Below are 21,535 nucleotides of genomic sequence, written 5' to 3'. Positions count from 1 at the left end.
ACTGCTGCTCCACCCATCACATATTGATGGGTTTACTGCTTTATACCTTATGGGCAATTCTTAATTCTACCCACCTCACAAGCCTTGATTTTCTACCTAAAACTAAAAGATTTTGAGGAGGACCTCTCCTCCATTTCCTCATGGAAAATATCATTGGGTCTTGAATCTTCATGGAAGACCCCAGACACTGCTCTCTCTCCTGCTGTCTGGATCCACACAAACTAGCTCAGATCTCATAGGTATCAGTGGTCTTGCATTCCCTTGAATTAAATCTTAAAAGTTTGTTTTCTTCTGGCTCTTCCCAGCCAAAATCTGACCTCCAAAAGGGAAAAACCTCTAGGAAAAAGAGACTTTAGTGATCTTCATTCTTGGGAGAGTTGGTCAGTTTCTCAAGTGGTCACTTAAGCCATTCATGGAAAATGAGCTCTCCTGATCAGCATCAGATAAATTCAGTGATTCGGGTTGCCAGTGCCTACAAGAAAAAGTTAAGAGGCTGCAAGACTTGATTTACCGGTATTCCACCTTAAAAGTAAGACCTTTTCATCCAGCTCCCTCCAACTTTAAGCCCCTGTTAAAGTGAAGTGGAATAAGAAGAGCAAATGGATTGTTCTGTTATCAGAATCTTAGGAAAAGGTTGTGGACTCTGAATAGTCCAGTCTATAGAGGAAGAGGTCTACTAGCAGTTAATTGGCTTAGATGTTACCCCAACAGCTGTTGAACCAATCAGTCAAATTCTCCTCAGTCTACAACAAAGGCAAATTTTGATCTCAGTGGATTGAGCAGAGGCACTCGGGGATTTTGTGAGCCAGAAGAGTAAGAACTCACTAAAAAGGGGCTTTGAATCTTCCTCCTTTGTCTTATGAGAAATGACCTGTGTAATCTCTGCTTACATCCTCAGTTACCAAAAGTCCAAAGAATTCAGAGGGGATTCTAAGAGGAAGTTCAGATGACCTGGTTCTTGGCCAGGTCTGTCCTCAGCAATACTCTAGCCTGACACAATAAATTACTCATTGTCAGCTTTGAACAGTATAGTATATAGGGGGCATTTTTCTAGTTCCACCAGTCAAGAGGGTCTTCAGCTCCTGCTGGAGATGCCTTAAATTTCAATATTAATTTTTCTAATATGGCTTAGCTCTCTGAGTCTCATGAGCTTTGGCAGTATGCCTGCGGTCTGAAAGTTACTGTATTTCCTCTAGAGTACCAGCAGGAGCTGCAGACAAGCAGCTTGATTTAAAAAAAAAAAAATCAAAGGGGGAACCTTGAATTCCATTCCCAATATATGAGTGATTAAAGAAGGAGAACCCAGTAAGGGACTGATGGAGCAGTGGGTACCCACTTTGGAGAAGATAAAATTATGGGCAAGGAAGTTCATTTTACCTTTTGCTTGTTACGCTTATAATACCTTTGGGCACAGTCATGTCATAGTTCTATAGGGATTACATTGTATTGTGGATTTTTCTGATAATATAAATGTATTCAGATACATGAAGTGCTAAAGATACATATTTACACATATACAAATATCTGTAACCTTTTCTCTCTCTTGTTTTTAATGAAGCAGTATATGAAATATTTCAGACAAAAGACAAATGCTATACAATACTGAGCATCAAATCATTGTTAAAAACATTTGTCAGTTCTTTCCTCCAGTTTAGAGATTCACCTTTTGAACTTTAGGCATTATGTATTATTATTTGACATTTTAAAAACATTTCAAAGGATATTGACAATTTTCTGTTAGACGTTGCAAATTAGTGTGTTATTCATATGAAAAAAATCAGCAGGCTAATACTGTGCAGTTTAATTTGGGTATAAAACATGCATTCTGTTTAAATCATCTCTTTAATTGGATAAATGGCATTTTTAGTGATAGAAAAATCTGCTCTGTTTTAGAGGTCCTGTCATTTCATTTTAAAATTGCAGTTTGTGCCATAATTACTATTAAAACTTATTGTAAAAGATGACAAAGTTAATGTTTCATATTCAATTAAATATGTTTAAGTATATTTGTAAACTGTTGTTTTGAAATATAAATAGTACTTTGTAAGGATTGTAATCTATCATAAATACGCTTTTGTATTTGAAAGGAGCTCAGAGTTATTGTATGATGTTTTATTAGTATTCATAGTGTAAAAGGAAGTTATTTTCAGGCTAAAGGAATTTTTGAAAAGATAATTGGGTAGACCAACATTCTCATTAACCTAATTTGCATTAAATGTGCTTCTGTGAATTGTAGTTATTGCTTTTCCATCTGAAAGGCATGCTTTGTCACTGTATTTAAAAAGCCCAGTTAAAGGGTATATTTCATCTATAGTTTAATTCAGCAATTCTCAGCCTCTGGGTCTCTGTGACCCCCAGAAACAATTGGCAACAGTTGTTTGGGAGTGGGGACTCGCAAGTCCGCTCCTGATCCCAGAGGAGTTTCCTGTTGTAGTGGATTTGTTCAGCTGCTTTGCAATCAACCATTCTCAGAAGTGTAAGGCACCCCATATATCCTGGTGCCACTGTTGTAACTTCTTTGAAGAGCTGTGGAAGCTCTTGCTTCCTTGTGATGAATCATGGGAAATGATGCAAAGGATCTTCGGTGTTTCTGAGGAGGACCAGTTATGAATGGTTATGGTGTCATAGAGATACAAGGTGGCCTTTATTGGACCAACTTCCTTTGATGAAAGAGACAAGCTGTTGAACTTACATAGGGCTCTTCAGGGCTGGGAAAGGTACTCAGGCTAAGTCTATGCTTAAAATGCTCGAGTAGTGCAGCTGCAGCTGTGCCACTGTAGCGCTTCAGTCTGGACACTTACTACAGTGACAAGAAAGGTTTTCTCATCACTGTAGATAATCCACCTCCCTGAGGAGGGGGTGACTAGGTTGACGGAAGAATTCTTCCATCATCCCAGCACTGTCTACACTGAGGGTTAGGTTCATAACCCAGTTAGGTTGGCTTAACTGGGTTATGAATTGTTGTAATGAGCCATAAATCCAGTGTCTTTGAGTCCATGATTTTTAGTGTCTAACAAAACTATGAATTTAAGTTCCCAGGCTCATCTTTTGAAGGTATTGTGCAAGTTTCCTTTGACAATGAGGACTGAAAGGTTTGATGTGGAATGATGCTTTTGTGAAAAGTGTTTGCCTATGGGTGATATGGCATTTTTGTCTTGTATCATTTTTCTGTGTGAGTTTCTTTAAAAGCATACTGATCATCTCTTTTCACCTATGTAGTTGTTATTGGGGCAATTAGTACACTAGATAAGGTACACCACATGTTGTGATAGGCATCCGTAGGACATATGGATCTTGAAATGTGTGCTGTGGGGAGCATTGATCATTGTAGTAGTGGCAATATGTCTGCAGGTTTTAGACCTGTTGCTATGGCAACGTCATCACATTGGTGGTGGTCTGTGGGAATCTTACTTCTGATGATGAGCGTGGTGAGGTTTGGGGGTTGTCTGAAGGTCAGAAGAGTGGGTTTGGGAAAGATTTCTTTCAGGATGTGGTCCCCATCAAATATAGGTTGTAGTTGTTTAACGGTACCCTCTATGGGTTCTATTGTGGAGTGGTTGGTGACAACTAGGAGTGTGCAGTCAGAGGGTTGTTTTTTCCCCCCTGATTTGAAGCAGGTTTTCTCCTGGTATTTGGGATGCTTGTTCCATGATGCGATCTACTTTTCTGGTGGAATGCCCTTGTTTGGTGAAGGTAGTTTTAAGTATGTTGAGGCATTTATCCCTGACTTTCTCCTCAGAGCATATTCTATAGTATCTGATTGCCTAGCTATAGATGATAGATTTATTGGTGTTTTTGGGGTAGTTACTGGATCTGTGAAGATAAGCGTGTTGATCCATGGGTTTCTTGAATATAGTTGCCTATAGGGTTCCATCATTGAAGCTGATCATGGTGTCCAGGAAATTGATACTGGAATGGGAGAATTCTAGAGGGAGTTTGTTGGAATGGTAGTGGTTGTTGACATTGTGGTAGAAGTCTATGAGGGAGTTTAGGTCATCTGTCCAGAGGATGAAAGTATCATTGATGTATCTCAGGTATGTCGTTGGTTTTGTGATACATTTGTCCAGAATTTCTTCCTTGAGGTGGCCTATAAAGAGGTTGGCATATTGGGGAGCCATCCTAGTACCCATGGTTGTTCCCATTGTTTGGACAAAGTATTTGTTGTTGAATGTAAAGTTATTATGGGTGAGGATAAAATGGATGAGTTTGGTGATGTGTTTGGGGTGGATATCTGAGTGTTGTCTATTGTCTTGTAGAAATATGAGGCAGGCAACAATACCATCATTGTGGGGGATTTTGGTATGTAGGGAAGTGACATTTATAGTGGCAAGGATGGTGTTCTAAGGGACGTTGTTAAAATTGTGGAATTTCTGGAGGAAGTCTGTTGTGTCATGGAGGAAACTGGCACTTAGTGTGGTGAGTAGTTTGAGGATGGTTTCTATGAGTCCAGACATTCAGTAAGAGTGCTGTGATCAGATATGATGGGTCTGCCAGGGTTCCCTTGTTTGTGTATCTTTGGAAGCATGTGGGAGGTTCTTGGGATGGGTTCCTTGGGGATGAGGTTGTGGAGTTTCTCTTGGTGTTGTTTGGGGAAGGATTTGATGCTAGCCTTAAATTTGTGGGTGAATTGTGGTAAAAAGTTCTTTGTAGTAGGTGGTGTCACAGAGTTGTTGGTTGGCCTCATTCACGTCATCCTCACAATTGTCAAAATATGAAAGAGAGAACTGCTTGGTTTAATTATTTCCTTTTTCAGCAGAAAATCAACTTTCACAAGTGGCTTAATTGAACATCGCCAATCACAAGCATTCAAAAAATCATGAGATTTGCTTTAAAATTGTGCAATTTTTAAAAAATAAGTTTGGGGTTCTTATTTGCTTTCTAAATTTTGAGCATTTAGGAGTTACTATTATATAGCGTTGTAACGGGGTGGGACTCACCACCTGGCCTCTCCTGCTGGTGACTCCGGGAATTAGCTCTGCCCAGTGGAACGCCCCCTTCTGGTGGTGTCCCATCCGTCATTCTGCCCTCTGTTGCTGTCTCTGGACCCACGTTGCTGCCTGCTCAGCGGTGTCCTCTTCAAGGCCACTGCCCTCCGGCAGGGCCCCTTAGTTCATCTGCACCCCCTTCCGGGGGTCGGTGATCAGCAGTCCTAGACCCCAGCCACCATGTTCAACCGCCCTCTGAGTCCAATCCCTCTTGTCAGGGATCTGGCGTCGTATAATGGCCGCTTCCTACAGCCAATGGCTGGGTGTACTGCAAGGGGTGAAGGGGGGGACCCAGGCCCGCCCTCTACTCTGGGTCCCGGCCCAGGGACCCTCTGGCGTCAGCCTCGCTGTCCTCCTTCTCTCCCCTCATCTGTCTGCTTCCCTGGGCCGCTTCCCCTATGGCCCCTTGCACCCGCTAGGCCCTTCCTTTCAGGGCCTGCAGCCTGGCAGGCTATGGGCTCAAGCTCTCTAGCCTCCTCAAGCCTGGCCAGCACTGCGCTGTCCGCGGTGCTAGTCTCCACCCTTGGAGACTGACCTTCCTCTCTCAAAGGCCTGGGACAGACTGACTGCTCCCTTCCTGAGCAGCCTTTATATATGTCTGAGACTGGCCCTGATTGGCTGTCTCCAAACTGGGCCCTAATTAGCTCTCAATAAGTCCGCCCCACTACAAGCATGAAGACTTGTTTTCTCTTTCCTACCGTACTCTGGCATTGAAAAATTTCTTTTAAAGCTCTATTTCATTGTTAAGCTAAAGGATGTCATCTACTGACTTATCTGTGTGTAGATTCAAATATTTATATCGGTCTTGTAATTCTTTTGCAGACCAGAGCAAATTTTAGCACATTGTGGGTCTTAGCTTAGATATGCTTTCTTAAAGAGGCCTAAATGAAAGTGATATAAAAAAATTAATGTGTATATATGTAGACATTGCAGGTTTTTATTCATCTGGACTTAATGAGTTTACTTTTATTGTGTGGGAGCTTTGGGGGATGCCTGTTGCTTTGTTTAAAATTAAAGTTGCATTTTACTTCCCTTCTACAGGAGATTCTTTTACACAGTTCCGATTTGCCGAAGAAAAAGAATGGGACACAGGAAGCGTAGGCCCTAAACAGGTAATACAGAAGAATTATTATTCAGAGGATTTTTGTAAATGTAAAATGTTTCTGTAATTCCAAACTGGATCCTAATGCTTTTACTTCATATCTTCTCATCAAAATAGACCCCACAAATACAGCTTTGTCTTTATTATGTATTTTGAGTAGTATGGTTAAAAACTTTGTTACAAGCTAAGTACAGTAGTAATGCACTTAGTCCCCCAGTGCAGGCAGCATATATTGTTGTTAGAGCAACACCAATTGTTGATGGATTGTTGTTGTTGATGGATTTTTATTCTGGCAGCAACACCGATTATTCTGTATTCCTTTTGATATGTTTTTCTCTCTTGCTGCACCCTGTTGTGTTTTTTCTCTGCTTCTACTGAGGGGCAGTCAAAGCAGCAGCATGATTTGGTTGTTTGGGTTATTTTGGTGATAAAGGTTGCAAAAAGAAAAAATGAACTGCAAGATTAAAATCCATCCACTTAGATTACTCTGGCCACATTCTAATGCTGTCTTTGCAGTCTCTTCAGACAATTATTAACGTTCCATTTCCATGTTTCAGGTTTACTCAAGAGAGGAGAGATTTAGCATGGTGATTTCAACTTCTTGTGTTGTTCAGTTTGTGTTGTAGTTTTACCCTGTTCATTCTACAACATCATCTGATTGTGACTTCAAACTCCAAATTGACCATATCAATTTATCAGGTTATCAATAAATGGAGTCCATGTGCTGTTGTGGAAAATAACTAGGGAACAGCTGTTCTGGATCTAGAGTACTCATGGATGGGAAACTGGTGGATTTGAATTCAAAATCTGTTCATTCTAAATTGTGGTACCGAGGATGCAGAAATGAGAATTCTTAAATGTTTGTTTGATTTCTGCAGCTCTGCACGTGACCTGCCCAAGCAGCAAGATGGGATTCTTAGACTCGGAGATTTTGTGTTTTCCTTAAGATAGTTGGGGAACTGTCCTTGAACCTTTTCGGAGTCACAAATATGGAGTTGAATTTTAAACATTTGCTAGTTATTTCTTAGGATATTTATAATAATTATGTGCACAGACACAAACGTGTTAAAGGAACACTAAGTTTGCAAAGTCAAGCATTCAAAAGTTAGGGAGATGCCAGAATTAAATTTATGTGTGCAACCTTAATTTGACCCTCTTGTATCATAATGCATATCTACAGTGTTTAATTACATGACCACAAGAACCCCTCCCTCATTCAGTGCACAGGATTCTGCTGCTGAATGAGCAGCTATGCAGTATAAGATGTACATTTCTAACATTGAGGGTAATTATTCATTGAAACATCTTATCAAGGATTGTGGTGGATTCTCCATCACTGGCAACTTTTAACTTAAGGTTGGATGTTATTCTAAATTATATGTACTACAAAATATTTTGGGGGAGTTCTGTGGTCTGTGTTATAGAAGAGGTCAGACTAGATGATCACTATGTTCCCTTCTGGCCTTGGAATGTATGAATATTTTGTTTCATACTCTTTATGCGACATATGATTTTACGCCTTATTTACTGTGTACTATTCGAACCATGTTCTGAATGCAAAATTACTAATTTTCTCATGGGCTTTTCCATTGCTGTAGTATTGAGATGCTTTACAAAGATAAATTGTATTTCTTCTTTGAGTGATTGCTCATGTGTATTCCACAATAGGGGTGCATGCTCACCATGAGCACCGGTGCTGGAAGTTTTCCCCCTAGCAGTACCCATAGGGGAGCGCCCTAGCGACCCCTGGAGTGGCGCCTCCCTGGCGTGATATAAGGGGCGTTGCGCCCTCCCACCACACTCAGTTCCTTCTTGCTGCCAGCGAAGGTGCTTCGGAACTGCTCTGCTCCAGCTTTGCTGTAGCTCGTCCCCAAAACTGCTTGTTCGTTCAGTGTATGGTAACTGTAGTTAGTTAGTTGTTTAGTTAGTTTAGTTTAGCTAGAGTGTCTGGGCCGGGGCATGCCCTGTGCCCTGGGTTTTAAGTCGTGCGACACTTGTAGGCGATCTATGCTAGTGAGTGATCCGCACGCGGACTGTTTGTGTTGTTTGGGGGAACCCATCTCAGCGATCGCTGCAAGATTTGCAAGTCGTTTAAGCCTCAGACCAAGAGAAAAAGATACATTAGGATCCGGGCTATTCTGATGGAGTCGGCGCTGACCCTGGCTCCAGCGTGCCGCTCTGAGTTGGTCGGTCCACAGTTGGTGCGGTCCGCGGCAAACCTTCAGCGCCATCGACTAGTCGGTACTGCTCCCTGTCCCTGGGGCACGCCAAGAAGGCTAGGAAGAGGCCTTCTTCACCGCGGCACCGGAGTAAACCCGGGACAGAGGCTAGACTCATGTTGGGCAGTCCTCGATCCCCACCAGCCTCTAGGCCTCTGACTTAAGTCGAGTGGAGTAGCCTGGCCCATTCGGAGCAGGCCTCCCCGATGTCCGGATGCCCTCCACACTGGAGGCCCTGCAGGTGGCCCAGGATGTTATGTCCATGCCGGTACCAGGAGAACCACTGATGTCAGCCCCGCGCTCCAGAGGCAAGCTGCTGCTGGGATCTCCGCAGTCACCCCTGGCTCAGTACCAGTCTCAGTCGAGGGACCGTTCAGGGAAAAGTCTACATGGATCACCCTTGACACCCACCAGACTGTCTGGTTGGGTTCCGTCTGACTGAGACTCTTGGCACCACTCCGCCTTGAGGAGCAAACACCAATGGGATCAAGGCAGACAACGCCAAAGGTCCTCGTCTCAGAGGGGCTATCGCAGCCTGTCATGGCACGAATGTCGACATGGTTCCTGTTCAGCCTCCCTCTCCAGACCTCCGAGGAAGGAGTTGGTGGGATGTACATCCTCTACACTGTGTCCAGAGACCGACCAGGTGGTGGACCCTCTGGTGCCAATGGACACACAAAGTACTGCGCCAGCCTCCTCACCCTCCCCAGATGAGGCGATTACAGCCCGCAGGAGGCCTTTGTGGCCCACCAAGAACCCTTAAAAAGGGTAGCATCAAGCCTCCACCTCCAAGCAGAGGAGATGGAGGAGCCCTCAGACTCCCTGTTTAATGTACTATCCTCCTCTGCACCGGGCAGGGTGGCCTTGCCTTTCCACGAAAGGGTGGCAAAAATTTCAAATGCCCTGTGGCAAACCCTGGCCTCATTGGCCCCCATCTCTAAGAGAGCGGAAGGCAAGTATTTTGTACCCACACGAATACTTATACACCCACTCTGCTCCTAACTCCCTGGTGGTCGAGTCGGTCAACCACAGGGAATGGCAGAGCCAACCAGCCCCTATTCTGAAAAATAAAGATTCAAGGAGGCTGGACTTATTTGGAAGAAGATTTTATTCATCTTCGAATTTCCAGTTACGGGTGGTGAACCACCAGGGTCTCCTGGGCTGGTATGAGTTCAATCTGTGGGGCTCCCTGCCCAAATTCGAGGACTCTCTCCAGGAGCGCAACAGGAAGGAGTTCAAAGCGCTGGTGGAGGAGAGCACAGTGGCTGACAGGGCAACCCTGCAGGCAGCTTCGGATGCAGCGGACATGGCCGCGTGGTCCATGGCTTCCATGGTGTCCATGAGAAGGGCATCAAGGCTTCTGCTCTCTGGGCTGTTCAGCGAGGCGCAGACCTCTCTGCAAGACCTCCTGTTTGGTGTCAAAGCTCTGTTTGTGGAATAAATGGATACAAAGCTGCATGGCCTGAAAGACTCCTGAACGACTCTCCAGACTCTGTCTCTATGTTCCAGCTCCGGCTAAACCTAAGTTCAAGCCACAGCAGACTCCCACTCAGGCCACCTATTCAAAATACGAGACCGCTTATAAGAAGTTGCAGGACTATAAGAGGCACCCACAGAGGCAGTATCGGCCTGCCCCCCGGCCTGGGTCCTCCAAGGGCAAGCAAGCAGGGAAAAGGCGGTTTTGATGGGACACGCAGGGGCATCCTGCCAGTTCTCATCAGGGATCCAATAATCCCTCAATAAAGCTTCCCTTCTCCAATCGGTTGTGTGTTTTCCTCCCAGAGTGGTTGTGGCCATTGGGTCCTCAACACCATCTCCTGGAGCTACACTCTCCAGTTTAGTTCCTCCCCGCCCAACAACCCCGCATCCCCGTCCCTCTTGGGGAACCCCTCACACAAGGCTCTGCTTGAGCAGGAGGTGGGGTGGCTCCTGGGCCTAGGAGTGGTGGAAGCAGTACCGGGGGAGTTCAGAGGCAAGGGGTACTACTCCCGCAGTTTCCTTATCCCGAAGGCCAAAGCCCATCTTGGACATTATTTTCTCCTTGGTTGTCCCAAATATTCAAGTGTAGCCTGGGCTTAGTGTTTCCTCTTCCTTAGTTGAGGGGGTGAACTTTTAGTTTTGGGCAGGCCTAGACTCACCTGTTCCAGTCGTACAAATAATATATACCTTCCAACTTCTACCACAAAGTAGGTAGGGATTCCACAGATGACAACTTCCTTCACTACACAATCCAGATTCATCCTCAAACACCATCCATCTGTGCACTGAATGAGGCAGGGGACCTGTGGGGAAAAATGGTTAAAAAATGATTAAAAACATACAAGAAGACCAAAATAAGGTTGCACAGGCAACCTTAATTCTGGCTTTTCTTAACTTTTGTGAGTGTTCAACTTTGCAACCTTAACGTTCTTTTAATGTGTTTTTGTGTGTAAAATACCCATACTTTCAGTTCTATCATGTGGTATCATGTTGCCACCCACATGGGTCATCATCAGGGTTGTTAAATCCACCACACAGGCCTCTACCATTAGATCTCTTGAGCTAATGGAGTAACTGATAGCAATAGTGGGTTGCCACTCTCTATGTAGACCAGTTCTAGAAGAGGGGGAGACACATACTTTGCCAGTGGGTTTCACAAATATTTGCTAATAGAAGAATGATGAGACTCAGGAATATTGGGTTCCGTTCTAGGCTCTGGACCAGGAGTTCTAATGGGCACCGACTCTTCTGTCTTGTTCCTACCAAGCCAGAACCCTTCTGCACTGTTCCTACCAAATCTGTCCTTGTCTCAGTTATTCCCTATTCCCGACTCCTCATTTCAATCTTATCTCTTCACCTAGGCAGTCCCAGACTCCACTCCTTGGGCTTCTTGCCCCAGTTCCGGTCTTCTCCCCCTTCCCCCACTCAAAGTCCCTGTCCCTTCCCTCCCATTTCCTCATCAGATCTGTTTATTCCCCCCACCCCCATCCCTTTTCTCCAGTCTTCTGCCCACCGATCTCTACCAGACAGGCCCTCGGTTCCAGTCTTCCTCCCTGGGCGTCTCATCCAATATCAGCCCTCAAACACTTTGCCCCCTTAGTTTCTTGTCCTGGACTGTTTGCTCAGCTTTTCCTAGTTCTCTACATGTATCCCAGCTAGGGTTGCCAGCTCTCTGATTGCAGAAGACCAAACACCCTGCCCCTCCCTCAAGGCCCCGCCCCAGCTCACGCCATCCCCTGTCCCTCCATTGCTTGCTCTCTCCCAACCTCGCTCACTCGCTCATTTTCACCAGGCTGGGACAGGGGGTTGGGGTGCAGGAAGGGTGAGGGCTCCAGCTGGGGGTGCGGGCTCTGGTGATGAGGGGTTTGGGGTGCAGGATGGGGCCAGACATGAGAGTTTCTGGGTGCGGGAGGGGGCTGGGATGAGGGGGGTGAGGGCTCCAGCTGGGGGTTCTGGCTCTGGGGTGGGGCCAGGGATGAGGAGTGTGGGGTACAGGAGGGGGCTCTGGGCTGGGGCAGGGGGTTGGGGTGCAGGCTCCAGGCAATGCTTACCTCAGGCAGCTGCTGGAAGCGGCTGGCATGTCTGGCCTCTAGGGGTCTGCGTGCATTGCCCCGTCCGCAGGCGTCACCCTTGCAGCTCCCATTGGCTGTGGTTCCCGGACAATGGGAGCTGTGGAACTGTCACTTGGGGCTGGGGCAGCTCGCAGAGGCCTTAGCCCCTCCCCTCCTCCGTGCCTAGGAGCCGGAGAGGGGACCTGCCACGGCTTCTGGGAGCAGTGCGGAGCCAGGGCAGTCAGGGAGCCTGCGTTAGCCCTGCTGCACCACCAACCTGACTTTTAACGGCCCAGTCAGTGGTGCTGACCAGAGCCACCAGGATCCCTTTTCGGCCGGGTGTTCCGGTCAAAAACCGGATGCCTGGCAACCCTAATCCCAGCTCCTCATCAGATCTGTCTGTCTGTACAGTATTTACAAGGAATGGCTATAGAATTCTAAATCGGAAAGAAACACTCACAAGAGGACAGAATAAGTGAGAAAAGGCACAAAAATTGCTATAAAATGGTTGGTGCTGTTGCCTGGTATTTGTAGAAAGGAAAAGCTACACATCAGGTCTGAAAATGGTCGAATGAAATGCAACAGTGAAATTAACATGTGTGACCTCTCATTTCATTGTAATTATCAATTGTAGAAAACTCAGTGGATTTTGTCCAAATGTGGACAAAATGGAGGTGATATATTTGATAGTTGCCATTTCTTTTAATGTGCCATTTTAAAATCATGGGTATGTGATAAAATAATTTGCATCTTTTTCATTCTTGCCACTGATAATGGTAAGTTCAGCAGCAAATGTCATTGCTGTTTCTTCCTTTCTTGACCAATTTTTTTTGCTGTTTCATGGCCTTAGCATTCTATGGTGAATTGCTCCTTTGATCCCTTTTTTGTCTCTTGATAGAGTGTCATCTATAGTAAAATATTCCTTTGAAAATTTTAAATTCTTCCTTTTATGCTATTTTGCTTCTCTGTACCACCACCACCATCTTTTCCTTTATCCTTCCTCCCTTCTCTCTTAATCCTTCTTCATTTCATTCACTCCAGTTCTTTGAAAAGCATTATTTACATTTAGCAGTTTTTTTAAAAAATGTTAATTTTTACTTTACAATTTATCAACTCCTGGAGTTATATAAATGTCAAAATTCCCCTTATTCTCCTCCTCCATGCTCTGTGTGGAGACTCCAGTCTCCCCTTAAGTATTTGACAAGAGTGCCAGGTTTTTTGAAGTGCTAGTTCATTGCTGTGTAATAGCGGTGTTGTCCAGTAGATTGCTTAATACTTTATTGAGATCAAAGATCTTTTGAGGCTTTGTGTGCTAAAGAATTTTCTTAGTGATGAGCACTAATGCATTTTGAACGATCACTTAATACTGAAGAATAATAATTATTGGCACCAATCAGGTATGATGCACAATAGGACTTTTCTTACTCCCAGTACTGGAAATCGGACATCAGGATTTAGATATTTGAGGAGCTGTTAATACTACTACATCGAGACACTCTTTTATTGCTTTAGTTATGATTGGTTAAAATCCATAAACAGAGATACAACTCAGGACCCTCTGTTGTCATTAGTTTTAAATAAAAGGAAGTGAGAAATAAGGCCTGCAATAAAATAAAATAAAATAAACGGTCACAAAAGCATTACAATTGACTATAATACCCACCATGTGCATTACAAAACAAAACATTTTGTAAGAGGAAGGTAATTTGGTGTGTTTTCAAATAACTTTCTACCTAAGCATTTGTTTCAACAAGCTTGTAGTGTCTTTTAATGTGTTTGCACATTAGGTTGAAATATAGATATTTTGGTTTTCAAAAATTGTTCTGCATAATATCTTGAAGTTTGTTTTTGTATGGCAGCAGCTTTTAGAAGAATGTCAGTCTTCTGGAAACATTTTTGCAACATTGGTTTTTAAAGTCCTTATGTCCTAGAGATGTGGAATACCAAGTAATCAACTCAGGGATAAACTTTATCCAGGTTTCAGTAAAATTTGACAATGCTTTTAATCATTTGAGATTGCATGTTCTACACATGAATATGTATCAAACACCTTTTGTTCTGGGGGGAGGGAAAGCTCAGTTTGAGCAGTGGCTTGCTAAACCCAGGGTTCTGAGTTCAATTCTTGAGGGGGCCATTTAGGGATCTGGGGCAAAAATCTGTCAGGGACAGTACTTGGTCCTGCTGTGAAGGCAGGGGACTGGATTCAATGACCTTTCCAGTTCTACAAGATAGGTATATCTCCATATTAAATTAAATTAAAATTAATTCGGTATTTTGAATATTCAATTCCTAAGCATATTTTCCCATTAAATAGAATTGTGGTGCTGGCAAGTGACCTTAGCTTAAATTTCTAGGGATCATTGTTAGTTTAATTTTCTTTATGCAAGTTTTCTGTTTGTTTAATTGTATTTCAGCTATCTGCGCTTTACGTGGATTGCCAGTCATTGGTCCAGGCCCTTCAGGAGCTTCCTCTGCATCTCAGGTTGAATGTGGCTGCTGAAATGGTGCAGGTAATGCTCTGGTTGCACATAAAATTACAGAAAGATTTAAATAGTCCAGTAAATATGACTTCAAAAAAAATGAGGTCCAGGATCCTTGAGGTTTGGCACAGGGTAACTACACAGTTGCAGTACTTGTTTCTGTTTTCACTATCCTTAACGTTTTTTAAAAAATGAAACTAATTTGATATATAATCTTTTTTTAAAAATTAACTTCCTGATCTGATATGGCATAATATAAGCGTTATCCAATTTTTATTAAACAAATTTGAGTCAGTTGTCAGAATGTGAACTGCCAATCAAACAGCTGAAGAAAAGGTTACTTATATTCAGGGTATAGAAAATTAGGAAACAGCATTTCAGCAAAATGCTTTCTTCAGGCTATGGAAAACAAAATATCATTCACATAGAGGGAAGAGAACTAATGAGAATCTTGAGTTAAAAACGGCTGTCATGAGGTTACATTTGGAGAGCAGTTTATCAGCAGCTGAAAAAAAAATGACAACAACAAAATCAATCTGCTCTAGAAAGGGAAAGATGTCTGACTTTAATAGGAAAGATTTTCTTTTCTGTGGGGTTGTTCAGACAATTACATAGCTAAATTCTTTTTTACTGTATCTGAAAGCTATATTTGCAGATGTAGAGTATATAAAGGAATCAAATTCTTTATCAAGTAAAGTTCTGTTCTAGCAACCAAAATGCCAAGCCTGGAATTCATTTCTTTTCCCAGTATTCATTATTCCAAGGGGATAAATGTATTAATTAAATAAACTTAATTTATTTTTTTTTCAAACAAAATAAGAGACAATCTGTGCTGTAAATGTCTTTGATTCCTCCTACAATGTGTATGTGCAGATATATAGGGTTATTCAGTGCATATTGTAATATTTAAATTAATTTTTATCTTTCTATTGCCATTGTGCTATCACAGCATAGCCCAATCTCCAAGAAGTTCCAAAGGAGCAAAGAAACTGCCTATAAGTGATTAGGTAAAGAGAGTGGGTATTTCTTGGTTCACGCTGCACTGTTTTGCAAATTTTCTATTTAATATTGTTGTGTTAATCTTTGAAAAATAAAATATAAACTTGTCAAAACCACGTCCACATGCTGGGGTGTGTTACAGATTTGCAGGGTGTGTTTGATGCCCCAGTCTGTACAGTCTCTCGTTAAGTACCCCTGTTATTGGTCAGCCCAAAGGTGAGCTCCACAGCTCTCCAACAAGACTGCGCTTTCTGGCTTCAGCAGTCCTGTTTTTCCCTGTGTGCTCTCCTCTGCAAGTCTTACTGAGTTCAGACTCCTGTTTAAAGATTCCTCACCATTTGGGAAGCAATGAACCCCAGTAAGTATTTGCAGTGACACAGCATAACCTTTTCAGAATGAAATAGCATTTCTTAGTTAACTGGAATATACAGCATCTGAGAACTCCTAGGTTAATCTGAAAAAGTCAAGTTTAAGTCAGAATCCATATTGGCAGAAGCAACTGCACCAATGTGCAATGCTTTCCTGGGACCCCTCTTGGCTTTCCGTCCCTCTGTCAGTCTCTGAGTCTGCCATTTCCTCAGCTCTGAGTGGGCATGTCTACGCTGCAGCTGGGAGCAAGCTTCCCAGCCTGGGTAGACAGACTAATGCTGGCAGGGTTCAAGCTAGCACACTGAAAATAGCAGTGTGGATGCTGAAGCTCTGGCAGAGATTCGGACTAGCCACCTGAGCTCATACCCAGCTCAGAGAGCCTCAGCTGCCACTGGAGCCGCAGCATCCACACTGCTATTTTTAGAGCACTAACTCAAGCCCTGGTAACACTAGTGTTTCTGTGTGAGCTGGGATGCTCACTTCCAGCTGCAGGGTAGACATTTCATGTGTCTCAGGCAGCACCCTTAAAACACAATCTCTCAGCCTTTGTTTTTGTTCCCATGCTGCTTCCACTGCATTCAGCCCATCCTGGGCTACCAATCATTAGAAGTTAATGTTCCAGTCTTTGGGTCTTTCATTCATATATCCATTCAGTGCTTGACTGGTGCATCTGGACAGACTAGCTCTAAGCCCCTGTTCTGGGCAAGCAGTTTCACCGCTATATACACAATGGGTAAACTGAATCACATATATTGGTCATGCACATATTACCAAAAATCCCTCATTCACCAGACAGTGTCACATCGGAGAATGATTCAGCATGTGGTACTTTGGAGGGAAAACCTAAATCAGAGACAGTTGGCTAATTACTGGGCCAAATTCTCCCCTCAGTGACATCCAAGCAATTCCACTAATTTCAGATTGATTCCAGTGGGATTGAATGAGTGTAACTACAGGCATTACTTCCCTCCCTGTATGTACTGAACGCCCCTGTTACTAGCTGCTATTTGGTGTATTCAGCGTTTAGCCTCATAGTTCATTTAAAAAAAAATTGCACAGTTACCGTTACATATAGATAGATATTATTGCACAAGTATTTTCAAATTTATTTTGGTACTAATTTACTTTCCTTGCCGTTTTAAAATCTGTTCCATTGAATTTAATTAAGTGATTTGTATGCGGCAGTCATGAATTATTGTGCTGTCTTTTTAAAATTTCAACTGTAACAATTGAGTTCACTATAATGAAGACTCAAGTTTTTTCTTGTACTCTTAGGCATCAACACCCACAGAACTCCCTCAGATAAAATCTAAAAGTATTGAAGACAGCAAGAAGAGAGTGACTCAGTTACAACCACCTTTGGGTCAAAGTGGAATAGCATCAATCTGTGATCCTGTTAGTGATTCTGTTGTCCATTTGATGCCTTTAAGTAAAGATGGACCTGAAACAAATTCTTCAGAATCCTTTCAGAGAGGCTGTTCTGTGTCACAGCAAGAGGCAGATAATTTGGATGAAGAACTAGATTTACTGCTAAATTTAGATGCTCCTGTTCATGTAGAAAACAACTTTCTGTCAGAAACCTACAACACGACAGCTGAGAGTGATTTGAAAATGAAAAATGGTGAGATTTATATTTTTAACCCCTTTTTAGTTTGTATTGTTCTTTCTATAATGATGCTTTTAGTTAAACTCCTGATTAGTAAACCAGCAATGCTCCGCTAATCATCCCTATATCCCTGACAGCGTATGTCATTGATTTGGAGTTGCGTACTAACACATCTGTTCATTCTCATGCTCCCTGTGAGGTGACCTTTAGAGAGGCACATTTCTTGTTTAGTACTTTGACATTCCAAAACTTACACACTATTGCTTGTGGTTGAAAATCATGATCTAAACTTTACTGGTAGAAATTAAAACTGAACTTTATATGAGTCTTTCATATATAGTATAAGAAGTACATTCCTCTGCCCCAACTTTTTGACTTCTTATAGCATAGTGGAATATGGTGCTTTCCAGTATTAGGCCTTTCAGTACTAGATCATATTCTGGCTCGTAACTTGGCTATGTGGAATAGACACCATTTTTAAATTGGATGAAATGTGATGGACTGAATTGTCTTGCCAGTAGCAACTGGTGATCTTATAACCACCTATAATAGAGCAGGAAGTTGTATTCCTTACTGTATGCTACATAGGAATGATTGCACCAACTATAGCAGAAAAAAATCTACAACGCTAAACTCGGGTCTAGGCAGATAAATAATTTTAGATCTTAAACTGTCTTTTTATTCAGTTCATCTGTAACTTTTTCAGGCTGCTTTAAAAAAATCCCCATAGTGTGTATAATCCTTTAGGACCCTAGGCAATGGATCACTTTGACTGCTTTCAGCCTTCTTTTCTTCAGCGTGTACCTCTCTCTCTTCCCCAAGCAGAATTGTTGGCCTCTGAACATAGACTTACTTCTGGGCTTTGTGCCAGCTTTCTTCTATCCACTTCCCCCAGCTCTGTTGTAGACATTATGTCCCCTGTGTGAATGAAAGGGCAGGACCTAGTATCCAAAAGATGCAGCTCTCTGTGAGATGGGGAGGGGTTTAGTTCCCCACATGAAGGAAAAGGAGCCGGTTAGGACTTGCATGCAGAAATCCTGACCTACTTGTGCCTGACAGTGAACACAGATGCCTCCCTTCTCACTGCTGTAGCACCCCCTCAGCAACCTCCCTAGGCCCCAAGGACCTCCACTCTAGATGAGTTAGTAACCTTAGAAATTGAGTAACATCAGTTGCAAGGGTAGAGCTAATAACGTGGCGGAACAAGATCCTATTACCTACAGGATACTTTTGCATCTCTATCTGAGCTAGAATTGAAAAAATGTCCTGTCAACAGCAAGATACTCAGCAGTAGTTACTATGCTGCTCTTAGATCTAGCAGACCACACAGTGATGTACCTGCCAAAACACATTATGTTTTATAGAAAAATCATTAGGCCGAAAACTGGTATACATAATTGATGAAATGTTTCCACCCTATAATACAGAAAGTGATGTTATGGTGAATAGTTTAATGGAATTTTCATTTTCAAGGACAATGAGTAACATCAGTGAAGAACTTTACTGTAGTCAGCATGCTCATTTTGAACATTTTAAGAGATCAACAGAGCTCTTCTGCAAAGTGGAACCTTAGGTTTCTTAGTTGGCAAAGTTTAAACACGTGATGGCTCACTGTTAGAGAGTTTTCTGTCAATGAAAGATTTCAATACACTTTTGAGTGGCAGTGCTATTACTTTGTTTTTCCCGCAGACTTATTAAAAGGTTATATTTGTGGCGTAACTAAGGGATTTGTTTCTGATTACAGGTTTTAAAATATTTTTTAAACTTTTCTTTCTACTTTTTTTTTTTTTTTTTTAGAAAAATATATTCTTGACTGCTATTATGTCTGATTCCTAAGAGTAATATTAACTAACATTTCCAAAGCGTTAGGACTCAAGAATGGATATAAGCATCCTCAGTAAATTTCACTAAGGCTAAGTACAGTAGAAACTTGCTAATCCACTCCAAAACAATTGGCCATCTCTCCCAAATTCTCAGCAGTAGCCAGGTGCCATATTACTATGATTCCATTATTTTTACAAAATATTTTTCACATAATTTACAAAGAAATATAATTAGGGAGATGAAACTCTCTAGGTAAAGACTGAAGCTAGATGCCTCTTATAAACCCAATTTTCATCATTCCATCTTCACCAAAACCAAACATGCTGTACCTGCATATCTTGACTCAGGATAGACTGTGGAAAGCATAGATGAAGAAAGGTTTTCATATTTTGAAAATTATCCTAATATCTATTGGGCTTATGTAGTCAAATTCCTAACTCCAGTATATTTTATTCTGTTGGTCCCTGTGAGGAGTGGCGGTGCCTGTGGCAACATCTGCACTATGGAGCCTCTGCTGGCATATTCCCCGTGTGGAAATACTACCACCCCGAATGACAAAAGCACTCTTCCATTGACATAGTTATGCTGACAAAACCCCAGCATCGATGCAGCTATGTCTGTTTGGGGTGTGGGTTTGTTTTTTTCCCCCACACTGCTGACCGGCATATATAAATTAAGATAAAGCTTGTCTAAGACTTGATCTACACTTAAAAGTTAAGTGTTGATTTAGTTATATATTAATTGCAGCTTTCCTGTACATACTGAAGTCTGCATGGTCGCTGAATGCTTTAGAAAAGGATGTAGCTGGCAGGATTTTTCTCAGCCTGCAACATTTCTCAAAGAGATGTTTAAATGTTAATTTTTATGCTTTCCACCAAACAATCCAAAAGATGTGAAACTGAACTTGTACTTTACAGCTTCTCTCACACTGGTGATTTTACTGTTTGTTAAACTGTATAGATACCCCTCTAATAATCACAAAAAGCTCCGCTGCCATTACCTCCTGCTGATCTCTCACATAAGAGAAAGTCTGCACTGGACAGGAGACGAGATAGATCTCAGTAGGGGGCGTGGAATCAGAATCAGTTAGAATCTTGTAGACTGGAAACCTAGCTCTGTTAGAAGCTATACGCTCTTCTTTTACGGTGGCCCTAAAACAATCCAGCAAATTAATCAGATGGCAGCCACCTAATGACTGGTCGCTTTACACACCTGCTTTTCTGTGATTTCTCCCAGTTAGCTGACATACACTCTATTTAAATGTCATCCTCTCTTTTTATTCAATCAGGCACTGAAAAGCAAAATGTTAACTTTGTAATATCTCAAAAGTTTCCATAGTGCAAAGGTAAACATCTGCCTTGAACTGTTTCCTGTTTATTTTCTTAGTTCCGCTAGAGTTGGACATAGCTGAAGAAACGAGTTCAGCAGCTGAAGAGCAGAAAACTACAGCTAAAAACGTTACTGAGGAAGAGCTTGAAGATTGGTTAGACAGTATGATCTCCTAAAGGAAAAGAAACCTTCCTGAAGCCCACATGTCGTTGTCATGCAAGTAATTGAAAAATAAATGAACATGGCAGAAGTTAAGTACAAAATATCAGTCTACAAGAACTAGGTGCTTTATCTCAGTGATTTAATATACTGCATGCCGCCTACTTTTATTTCAGCCAATATTTCAAACAACACATTTGGATAAATTCTAAATGAATGTTATTATCCAAGAGTTCTCTAAACAAAAAGGTCTAAAGTTACAGTTGAGTTCATTAAGAAGGATCTTGTAATGAAATTTGGATTTTTAAAAAAACCTGTGCTTATATTGTAAGGTGCAAAATAATACACACTGTCAGAGCATTTGTTTTGATTTGTAGTTGCTATCTATAGTTCCAAAAAATAAAAGTGTTAGTAAATATAGTCGTGTGTTTAACTGTGCATCCTGTGTTGTATCAGCTTTCTATTATGTAATCAGCAAAAAATAAGGCAAAGACAACTCTATTATTATTTATTTGGTTATTGCCGTGGGCATTTAATTTTATTTGAAGAAAAATGCATAAAGGTAGCAGCTTCACTACTTACAGATGACCATAAAGCATTATTTTATTTTGGCCTTTTAACAGCAGCATCTTACCAGCTGTTATTGAAAGAAGTATATGAATACTCTTCAAGTGCAATTTCATACAGTAAAACGGAAAAGCAACACAACTAATTAATAGAACTGTCAATCTAGAACACTAACATAAATAAAAACCTTGCATAGCTATGTCTACAGAGGTTTTAAGGCACTTAATCGATATTTCAAGGTCGATAAAGTGTTTGAAATTTTTTCTTTGACTGCTTAAAGCTTTTCAAGCTGTATCTTGATACATTCACTAGCAAATACCATGGGAAAAATTAGACTGCAGTTAAAATGTTTAATTTCACAATGTG

The 21,535-nt window shown here is 42.0% G+C and overlaps 1 protein-coding gene across 2 annotated transcripts in view; it reads left to right on the top strand.

Annotated features, from left to right (window-relative positions):
• AVEN (apoptosis and caspase activation inhibitor) overlaps positions 1 to 21,231 on the top strand; it is a 193,395-nt gene extending 172,164 nt beyond the window's left edge. For both annotated transcript variants that reach the window (XM_039536205.1, XM_039536204.1), the window contains 4 exons: positions 6,027 to 6,097; positions 14,251 to 14,346; positions 16,960 to 17,305; positions 20,501 to 21,231. In XM_039536205.1, the coding sequence (XP_039392139.1) occupies positions 6,027 to 6,097; positions 14,251 to 14,346; positions 16,960 to 17,305; positions 20,501 to 20,619 (632 nt within the window). In that variant the 3' untranslated portion in view covers positions 20,620 to 21,231. The remainder of the gene's footprint in view (positions 1 to 6,026; positions 6,098 to 14,250; positions 14,347 to 16,959; positions 17,306 to 20,500) is intronic.
• Positions 21,232 to 21,535: the final 304 nt, after the last annotated feature.

The sequence above is a fragment of the Mauremys reevesii genome, linkage group 4 (assembly GCF_016161935.1).
Source record: "Mauremys reevesii isolate NIE-2019 linkage group 4, ASM1616193v1, whole genome shotgun sequence".
NCBI lineage: Eukaryota > Metazoa > Chordata > Testudines > Geoemydidae > Mauremys > Mauremys reevesii.
Note: the sequence above shows the minus strand (reverse complement) of the source record. Positions and strands in the feature narration are given on the sequence as shown.